This window comes from Balaenoptera physalus (assembly GCF_965194825.1).
Source record: "Balaenoptera physalus genome assembly, chromosome: 11".
Classification (NCBI taxonomy): Eukaryota; Metazoa; Chordata; class Mammalia; order Artiodactyla; family Balaenopteridae; genus Balaenoptera; species Balaenoptera physalus.
The window spans coordinates 74,119,553-74,129,740 of record NC_138896.1 but is presented as its reverse complement, the minus strand read 5'-3'; the positions used below and the strand labels follow the sequence as shown (position 1 = coordinate 74,129,740).

Genomic DNA, 10,188 nt, shown 5'->3' with positions numbered 1-10,188 from the left:
CCGGGGGTGGGGGGGGCGCGGAGCCGGGCTCCGGGCCGGCCGGGCTCCGCGCCTGTCAAACCCCTCATTGTTCGCAGCTGATGTCACTCGCAGTTGTGAGCGGCCGCCTCTCCCGGGGACAATGTGGGACTGAGCGGCCCAGCCGCCGCGCCGCCGCCGCCGCAGGACAGCCCCAGCGAGGTAGGGCGCGGGCCGGGCGGGGCACCGCGGGCCGCGAAGTTTGGGGGTTCGGCTGGGGGCGGGGAGCCCGCGCTTGAGTCCACAGGCTGGGGTCGCGGGTTTGGGAGACTGGGAGACTGCGAGGAACACGTTCCCTGTCCCACACGGGCCCAGGCCTGCACAGGTGGGGGGCGCTGGTCTGCTAGAGGAGCCCCCAGTACCAGGGAGGGGTTTCCTGGACCTGAGACCTCAGATTTGAGGCCCTCATCCCACCTGCTGTTTCTGTCCTTTGGACCTGCTCTTCTCTCGACCTCCTGCCCTGGGTTCTGGTTCTGCTCCATCTCTGTCCCCATCTGCCATTCCCCTGCAGTTCCTGGCTCAGCACACACCCCTTCCCATTCTCTGCAGTCCTTGGGGGCGCCAGACACAGACCTCCAGGCCAGGGGTGTATGGAGATGACGTTGGGGGCTCGGAGTGGTCCCTCGTGCTCTGTGGCTCTTTAGCCCCTCAGCTCTGACCTAGCTTCTTAGCTGGAGTCCTGGGAGGTGCGGGGGCTCTGGCTAGTCACTTCAGCCTGGCCCTGGAGCCTGCTTGGCCAGGAGAGGGAGGTGCCCGCCTCCTCAGTCCCCTATCCCAGGCCCGCCATCTTGGGACCTGTGGCACCCAGTGCCCCGCCCGACTCCAGCACCCTGGGGAGTGGTCTTCAAGGGGATGCACCCAGGGCCAGGTGCATTCCCTCCTTCCAGAATGTGGGCTCTTAGTTCCCACCAAGTGCAGGATGATCACCTTCATGCTGGACCAATAGAGCATGTGTCCCCAGGGGCTCCTCTTCTCCTACAAAGAGTTTTTAGACCCCCAGTGACTCCCCAGGACCTTAAACCTCAACTGCAGCCTTCACTCTTTCCTGGGGTTACCCTCACTGCTTCAGAGCCAGCACCTGGGACCCTATCCTTTTCCCATCTGAAGGTCCCCTAGCCCCTCCGGGCCCTGGAACCCCCTCAACCTCCAAGGCGCCCCCATCCCAGCCCCCACCCCCCAGCCTTCATCAGCATGCAGGCTCAGGCTGCCCAAACACAAGGGGATTGTTCTTCTTGCATGCTCAGGGTGGGGGGCTGGGAGCAGGCGGCCCACACACCCTGGCAGGCCCAGGCCACAGGGAGGCTGGCTTTGCCCCGCCCTCTGTCCCCAGACAGGCTCTGCCCACCCTCCCTACTCCCATCACTGCCCCCCTCCAGCCTCCATCCCCATTGCCTAGTGGCGCTGACCTCTTGAGGAAAGAGCTCTGAGCTGCACAGGTGGACCCTGGGGTTCTGCCAGCTCTGCCAGTTGCCTCTCATTCTCATGTAGCCTTACAGACAAGCCCCTTCCTCTCTGGGCCTCAGGTTCCCCTCTGATGAGGCCCTTCCAGCTATGACAGTCTGAGCCCGATTTTGTGAAACCTATGCCACACCACAGTTCTTCCTTCAGCCCCCCCTTCGCCATGGGGAAACCCACTCAGGGCCTCCAGAAGTCTCAAAGCAAAGTGCAAATTCCCCACCCCAGTGATAACGCCTGGGGAGTCCCTAGACCCAGAGACACAGCAGGAGCAGGGGCTGGGGGTGCTAAGGAATGGGAACTGGGAATCCTGTCCAGGCGGATCCTGACTCTCCCATGGGGCTGGTCCCCTGAGCCCTGGGTCTTCTCACCCCACTGTCACTGCTTCTCTGGGATTCTTAGCCCCATCGCTGGTCTCTAATGCCTCTGGGCCCTGTGAGCCCTTTCTTCTCCCTGCACACTGAGACTGGTACTGGCTCCTGCCCTCCTGGAGGAGCTTCTGCCCTCCTGGAACTCTGTGTAGTGGAAAGGCAGGCTCAGAAATGCCCAAATGGGGCTTCTTTGAGTTGCAGGCATCTTGGAGGGGCAGAGAGGCCTGAGTGATAACATCTGACTTGGAAGGTTGGGGAGGGCTTCACAGAGGAGGCAGCATCTGAGAAGGATTTGGACTGAGTGGGGAGGATGGGCATTTCAAGCTAGGATCAGCCTGGGCAAAGACCCAGAGGCCTGGTGGTGCTAGGCGTGTTTTGCAGTCTGGTGTGTGTGGGGGATGGGGTAGAGATGAGACAAGAAAAGTTGGCAGAGACCAGATCACGAAGGGCCTTGAGTGCCCATCTATGGAGATCAGGCTTTATTCATTGGGCACTGGGGAGCCAAGGATGGCTGTTGAGCAGCAGAGTGACCCAGTCTCCAGCATGGAGAATGGAAGCTAGAGACCTTTCTCAATTTGGTTGAGACAGTGAGGGGATGGGTACCAGTGCGTGGGGCTGTACCATGTACCCTTTCTCCTGGACTGCAGTCTGGGCCTGGGCCTGCCTTGGTTTCCCTTGGCTGTGAGGACTCTTGAGGGGTTGCCTAATGATGCTCTAAGGAGGCTGTAGCATTTCTGGCACCAGCCAGCTTGTCAGAGCTTCCCTTCTCTGCCTAGTACTGAGTCTACAGGACAGTTCTAGGTCAAGGAACCAGAGGCTGGAGCTCAAGGACCCCAGGCTGCTCCCCTCCAGGCCCCTCCTCCCCCGACTCTCCCATAAAGTAGGTATGAATGGCCATCCTGGGAGGCTGTAAGGCTGAGAGGCTGGGCATATGGATCCAAGGGCAATGCTGGGGCAATTCTTCTGGAGGCCTAGCTAATCAGAAAGGGTGAGCATGCCCAGAGAAAAGGATGGGCAGGGGAGTCAGGTTCCCTCAGTCCTGAACCCCTCCGGTCCCAGGGTCCACTCCCCCACCGCCCATCCCCGCCATGCCCTGCTTTGCCTGATGCCCTGAGCCATTCTCCAGCATCACTGGGTGTGGCCAGCATGGCCGCTTTTGGAGTAGGAATAGAAGGAGGCTGTTAGGTTGGGGACTGTTGGGGGATGTAAGGTGGGGGATGAACTTGGAGACTGGACCCTTCTCTCTCTTCCCAGCCCAGGTGGGTCTACAAGCCCTAGTTGGTCCAGACACTCTAGCTATTAGAGCCAAGGGAATCCCCCAAGGGGCGGGCCAGTCCACTTGAGTTGCTTGGCCCCAGGAGCCTTCCCCTCCCCCGGATTGTTCTTGCTCCAGAACAAAGCCAGGGTGGACACTTGATCCCTGCGTGTGGGGGGGAGCTGGCTAAGCCCCCGGCCCTTTGATTGGGCAGCTGTCATGAGAGAGAGACAGCTGGGGGGGAGGGGCAGGAAGGGGCAGCCGCCATCGCTTACACAGCTGTCACCCCCCACCCCCCCCAGCCCTCTCCAGCCTGAGTGGCAGGAAGCCAGAGACAGAAGGAGTGGGCACTGGATCTGGGGAGGGGGTCTGGGGAGAAAAAGGGAACGCCCGAGGTCAGAGGCCTGGTCTGAGCTTGGTATGTTCTGCCAGGGAGCCCTGCTGACCAGAGGGGGCTGGGCACCCCCAGAGGTGAGCTGGAGGTCAGTGTGGCATGACGCGTGGCTGCCATGTGGGTGGCCCAGCAGGGACCTAGGGCCCACCAAGCTGGAGCAGCAAGCAACTCCCTAGAGCCCCTGTAAGGGTAGAAGGGGAGCCAATATGCCTAGTAGGGCTGCTTGTTCTTAGGGCTCCTAGGAGAATAATTAGAGAGACCTGTATCAAGACCCCTTGTTCTCCCCTAAAGAGAGGAAAGACCTTGAGGGTCTATCAAAACAGGAAGGACACAGAGAGACCAGCCACTCCCCTCCCCCACCCCCTTCCTGCAAACACACACACATAGCACAGGTAGGTAAACTGAGGTCTAGGTCAGGTGCAGGCCTGGCCAAGGTCACCCTTTGAATTTGGGGCAGTGGGGCTCTGCTGTAAACCCAGGTATCTTTTTCAGGGGAGGAGCCCTAGTTCTGGCCACATCCCAACCCTTCTGCCCTATTTTCCCAGGAGCCTTTGCCCACAAAAGTTGATGTGCAAATGGTATGGGGACAATGTCGGGTCTCCCATTGGTTACCACCCCAAAGAGGTCCCTGAGCCCCAGAAAGTTCCAGAGCTTAAGATGTGGCTCTGGACAAGTACAGTCTTTTCTAAACACAACCCATGTCTACTAACCAGGCAGGGGTCTGAGAGACTACTAAAGCCTGCTCCCCTTTGAAGAGCTGCCCCTGTACCCCCCGGAAGAGGACAGACAGACCCAGACAGGACAGCCAGACAGAGGAAGCAGACAGGCCCTCACACTAGCAGACAGGGCCCTGCTAGTCCCACCAGGCCCCACCTCTCTGTGACCTTGGGCAGGTTACAGACCCTCTCTAGGCACCAGGCTCCCCTTCTGTTTGGTGAATTCATCTGTTCAGATAACCAGTGTGTTCTGAGTAACTTCTCCGGCCTGGCTCTGGGAACACAAGGAGAGGGTGGCAGCCTTGGCTCCTGCTCTAAGGGGCTCCCGGGCTGGCCAGGGCAACAGAAACTAAGCACGTCATCACTAGTGCTTTGCTGGGGGAACTGCCGGCAGCTGGGGGAATGTTAGCAAGGGCAGCCAGCATGAGGCTGGCCAGGATGCTCACAGAGCACAGGCCCTGCATCCACTGTTGACCTCTGACATCTGGAGAGCGGATGGACAGAACTCAAGCGGAGGAAGGAGCAGGTGCTGGGGAGGCAACAGTTACTGGGTGTTTGGGGAGTCAGGGTTGTCACCCCCATGGTACAGATGAAGAAATAAAGATCTCAGGCCATACAGTGGCTTCCAGAGACAGCCAGGCTGGGAGCTCCACCCCGCCTCCTCCATGCCCACGCTCAGGCTAGCAAGGGAGGTTCTGAAGAGGGCATTGAACAGAGCTCCATACCCTTGACCCTCGAGTCAGGATAGGGCAGGGGGCTGAAGAGGAAGGTGCCCAGGGGTCTCTGGGGTGCTCGAGCCCAGCACACTCATCCCCCCCCACCCCTCCCAGGCAGTAGGAATTCATAGGGTTAGGGCTTGCTCTTGGCTCAGACTTGGCATCAGTTGGTCCCCTCCCTGTTTTCCTGCTCGGGTTCTGGTTCCCCAGTGAGCTCCCCATCAAGGCTGAGCCTTGGCGGGTGGGAGACAGCCGCTGGAGGAGAGGGATTTCCAAGCAGGATTAAGGTTCAGGATTAAGTTGGGGCATGAAAAGGGGTCGGGTGGGGAGGGCTGGCGGCTGGGCTAATCCCAGCAGCTAATCTCCAGCTCCTCCTTCTTCCATCAGTTAACGGCCTTGACATTCCCCAGCCCCCAATCCCTTTCTTACCCATCACCCAGTTCCAAGGGGGAAGCAGTCCCTCCATTTTACGGGTAAGAACACTGAGACTCAATAGTCCAAGTGATTTGTTTCTGGTACAGTAGAAAGTGCTCCAGGCTGGGAACACAGCCAGCCTGGACACTTGTAACCTCCTCAGCACATAGGAGAGGGCTCAGAAAACCACTGTGCACACGGCTGGTCTCCAGACACCACCCCCACCCCCACCCCCAGTGCTGAATGAACCTCGCTTACAGCTGTCCGCAGGAGCCTCTGCTTTAGTGACCTCTAGTGGACAGGTGCAGCCCACCCTCCTGGAGCCTCACTACCTTCACTTCTGCCCACCTTTCAAGACCTCCCATGGCCCCCGTGGCTGCTCCAGCTCCCTCTCCAGCTGCTCCTCCAGGCTCTAGCCAGCAGGGGCTCTGGTCCCTGGACGCAAATGCCTCTTGTTTGAAGTAACGTTTCAATTTTAACCCAACCTTCAAGGGCCAATCCACAAGGGTCCCCTCTTCCAAGAGGTCAGGTAGGAGGCTCCCTCTGTGGACTCCCATAGTTAATTCTTCTGACGTACGAGGGGAAGGGAAGGATACTTGTGGAAACTGGGTGCCTATCACATATGCACCTATCTCATTTTAATTCTCATAACTCTGGGGACTGGACTGGGTATCCCCTTCTTACAGATGGGGAAGCTGAGGCTCAGAAGGGTTAAATATGTCAGCCAGGCTTACACAGCTAGTGAGCTGCACACAGCAACTGGTCAATGTGACACTTGAAACTTGTGGTCCAAGCTATCTCTCTGCTCTGGAAGTTTGTCTAGCTTGGCTCTGGGGTTCCCATGTAAGGGCAAGGGACCTGAAAGAAAGCTGAGCTCTTCTCTAACCCATCTCCCACTGCCCCTGCAGAACCAGCCAGGCCACAGTGTGGACGCACTCCCAGGCGGCCTCGGCCCCAGCCCCGCCTGACAGGATGAGCGGCTCAGATGCGGGGCTGGAGGAGGAGCCAGAGCTCAGCATCACCCTCACGCTGCGGATGCTGATGCATGGGAAAGTACGTGCGTGTGGGGGAGTGCTTCACTGTGGCTCAGGAGGGGGCAAAGTGCAAGGCGAGGCAAGACCTGGTCCTCTGGGAGGGAGTTTGATCTTGGGTATCCTGTCTCCTGCAGAGCCCCTACCCCAAGTAGGGGAAAGCGCTGGGCCTGGGGTATTGATACCCTGCTGACTCCACTCTTGTCTTGTTTGCAGGAAGTGGGCAGCATAATTGGGAAGGTAGGTACCTCGTTCTGTTCTGTATGTCCCCTTCAACCTGAGACCTCAGTCCAGGAAAGGAAGCAGCGGCTGCTTGGCCTAAGAGCCATTCTCTATTTTGCCTCCTATTTTGTCTCCTGCAGAAAGGAGAGACTGTAAAGCGAATCCGGGAACAGGTGAGGACGGAGTTTGGGAGAGGAGCCCAGGGCACCTGGTTTGGAGGGGAGGGGAGATGCCTGCCTCACCTTGTCCCTGAATCCACCATCTGGGATGACCAGTGAGTGCCCCTAGAAGGTGGCCGTTTCCAGCCTTGGCTGGGGCCTGGTGAGTGGAGGGGCAGGCAAGTTCTTGGCCAGGAAGCAGAGAAGGAGCCCCGTTGCCTGGCGCTTGTCCTGCACCCACAGAGCAGCGCCCGGATCACCATCTCTGAGGGCTCCTGCCCTGAGCGCATCACCACCATCACCGGATCTACAGCAGCCGTCTTCCATGCAGTCTCCATGATTGCCTTCAAGCTGGACGAGGTCTGTGGCTGTCTGAGGGGCTGGGGGCCACGGGTGGTTCCCCGGGAGGAACAGGACTCTGACTCCACAGAGTGGCTACGGGTGGGACGGAAGGCCAAGCTGAGGGCAGGGTTCTCTCATTGGAGTGGGACGCGGGCAGGCTTCCCTCCTTCATCCCCCAGCAGGAAGGTGCTCCAGGGGAGGGGGAGCAGCAGGGGCATGCACGGCCAACCCAGTCTTCCTGCCCAGGACCTCTGCGCTGCTCCTGCAAATGGAGGGAATGTCTCCAGACCTCCAGTGACCCTGCGCCTTGTCATCCCTGCAAGCCAGTGTGGCTCGCTGATTGGGAAGGCTGGCACCAAGATCAAGGAGATCCGAGAGGTGAGGGGAAGGGGATACCACTCCAAGAGAGTCTTACCCTTCAATTTCGAGGGGATACCTGGGCTTACAGCTTCCTGTCCTGTGGGGAGCTCCGAGCCTGGGCATGCTCTGGGTTATGGGAGTAGCTGGAAGTGGCCCCCGTTCTCTGCTTGCAGACTACAGGTGCCCAGGTGCAGGTGGCAGGGGACCTGCTCCCCAACTCCACAGAGCGTGCTGTCACCGTCTCTGGGGTGCCTGATGCCATCATCTTGTGTGTGCGCCAGATCTGTGCTGTCATCCTGGAGGTGCTGCCCTGGGGCAGGGAGAGAGGGCAAGGGATGGGCCCTGGACCTGCCTTGTCAGGCCCCCAAACCCTAGGCATGTGACACCAGGTGGGGATAGAGCAGGGCTGCAGGGATGGATGTGAGAAGCTCCAGGATGTCGGGCTGCATTTACCTGGGGGTTATAGGGAGGGCCTTGAGAACACAGGGCCCTTGGGGAGGTCACGGGGGGCCTGAGAAGGTCCTGATAGAGCCTCCCCATTTGTGCCTTCCAGTCCCCACCCAAAGGAGCCACTATCCCATATCATCCAAGCCTCTCCTTAGGTACTGTCCTTCTCTCCACCAACCAGGTGAGGGGGAACAGCAGGAGGGGTGGGATGTGTTACTGGAGAAGGGGAAGGGGATGGAAGAAGGAATGGGGGGTCCAGGGAGAGGTGGGGAGGGGTGACTCTGGCCAAACTGCCCTGACCTATCACAGTAACCCCCTTTTACCCACTTTGTCCCCACAGGGCTTCTCCGTCCAGGGTCAGTATGGGGCTGTGACCTCAGCTGAGGTGAGTGACCGCAGCCCAAGGCACCCCTTCCCAAACTGAGCCGCCTCTGACTCCTGACCTGTCTTCTTGGCACAGGTCACCAAGCTCCAGCAGCTCTCGGGTCATGCAGTCCCCTTCGCCTCACCCAGCATGGTGCCAGGTGAGCAGTCCCTGCAGAAGGAAGCAGGGGCAGATCCCAAGGGGCCAGGCAGCCCCTCTGGAAAGGACATGGGGAGGCAGCAAAGGTCCAGACTCATGCCCAATCCCTCTTCTCCCCCCAGCAGGACTGGATCCTGGCACACAGACCAGCTCACAGGAGTTCTTGGTTCCCAACGACGTGAGGACGGGATGGGGTGGTTTGAGGGTGGGTAGGGGGACCCGGGGGGTCTGGGCCTCACCTAGGGTTGAATTCCACCCTCTCTCCAGCTGATTGGCTGCGTGATTGGGCGCCAGGGCAGCAAGATCAGTGAGATCCGGCAGATGTCAGGGGCACATATCAAGATCGGGAACCAAGCAGAGGGCGCTGGTGAGCGGCACGTGACCATCACTGGTTCACCAGTGTCCATCGCCCTGGCCCAGTACCTCATCACTGCCTGGTGAGTGTGGGGTGGGGTATCACAGGTCATGGGGCTTTTGTGCCTGAGAAAGGCACAGGTCGGGTGGGGAGAGCTGACCTCCCTTCTCCTGGATCTGTCCTCTGCCTCCCCTAACCCTGCCACACTTGTTCAGTGTTGCCCCATCTTCCCCCTACATCTGTCCCCCATGTCCTGTTTCTCCAACCCTGTCTCTTTTCCCTGGGTCTTCGGCCTCCCCATTTCTCCCCTTACCCAATGCTATATCTGCTTGTCCTTTCTTCCCGTCCGCGCTCTTCCAACCTTTCCCGTCTTCTCCTCAAACACACCCACCCCAGGTCATTGTTCTCAAGTCCTCTATATTTTTCATCTAATCTCACCCCTTACATTTGCCCTCATTGCCTCCTTTCTCACCCCCCACCTTCCCCTTCATCTTCCCCCTCTATCCCTCTTTCCAGTCTAGAAACGGCCAAGTCTACCTCTGGGGGGACACCCGGCTCGGCCCCCACAGACCTGCCTGCCCCCTTCTCGCCACCCCTGACAGCCCTGCCCACCGCTCCCCCAGGCCTGCTGGGCACGCCCTATGCCATCTCCCTCTCCAACTTCATCGGCCTCAAGCCTGTACCCTTCTTGGCTCTACCACCTGCCTCCCCAGGGCCACCGCCGGGCTTGGCGGCCTACACTGCCAAGATGGCAGCGGCCAATGGGAGCAAGAAAGCTGAGCGGCAGAAATTCTCCCCCTACTGAGGCCGGCCAAGGCACAGGCACAGGGGCAGGCAGGACTGCCGGCAGGGGGCTGCCTCCATTATCTGCCCAAGGAGACTCCACCCCGGGGGGGGGGGGTCCCAAACACCGCTAATGCCCAGACGCATGGATGCACCCCCCACCCTGCACCGGTCTGTGGGAGTTCCTGCTCTCGGAGTGGGGGCGGTTTTTGGCCCAGGGTTTGGGGAGCTGCAGCAGCCCCAGGGTAGGGGTCTTGATCCCCTCTAGCTCTGTGCTTGGATGCAGGGAGCATCCTAAGTGCCCCCACTTTGGGGGGGGGGTCACTCATGCACTCCCCATCCCTCAGGGCTTCCCTGCCTCCTGTCCCCCTGTGGGGATCAGGGAGGAGGCCTGGGGGTGGCTGGGGGCCATGCTTCTCTCCCCACCTCCCTGCAGATTCCTGCTGCTTCCACTGATACCCTTTTGACTGGAATGGACTGGCTGGGCTTGGCAGAGGGCAACCCGAAGTGGGGTCACTGCCAGGCAGCTGGGGGAGTGGCATGGGGGCAGGGGCCGAGTTCTCAGCAGCAGACACTCTGTACAGTTTTTTCAATTCCTGTTTTTGAATAAATATTCTGAGAGACCAGG

At 59.7% G+C, this 10,188-nt stretch overlaps 1 protein-coding gene across 4 annotated transcripts; it reads left to right on the top strand.

Annotated features, from left to right (window-relative positions):
* The first annotated feature begins 41 nt into the window (after window positions 1–41).
* On the top strand, window positions 42–10,186 carry PCBP4 (poly(rC) binding protein 4). 4 transcript variants are annotated; one of them, XM_082414540.1, is made up of 13 exons: window positions 42–180; window positions 6,248–6,392; window positions 6,587–6,610; window positions 6,733–6,765; window positions 6,994–7,110; window positions 7,339–7,470; window positions 7,626–7,754; window positions 8,006–8,080; window positions 8,240–8,284; window positions 8,360–8,423; window positions 8,548–8,600; window positions 8,690–8,859; window positions 9,491–10,186. In XM_082414540.1, the coding sequence occupies exons 2-13, from the start codon at window positions 6,312–6,314 to the stop codon at window positions 9,555–9,557; spliced, it is 990 nt and encodes a 329-aa protein (XP_082270666.1). In that variant the 5' UTR covers window positions 42–180; window positions 6,248–6,311; the 3' UTR covers window positions 9,558–10,186. The 4 variants fall into 4 exon arrangements, with proteins under 4 accessions (XP_082270666.1, XP_082270664.1, XP_082270665.1 ...); XM_082414538.1 differs by having other exon boundaries at window positions 9,294–10,186; XM_082414539.1 differs by having other exon boundaries at window positions 8,545–8,600.
* Window positions 10,187–10,188: the final 2 nt, after the last annotated feature.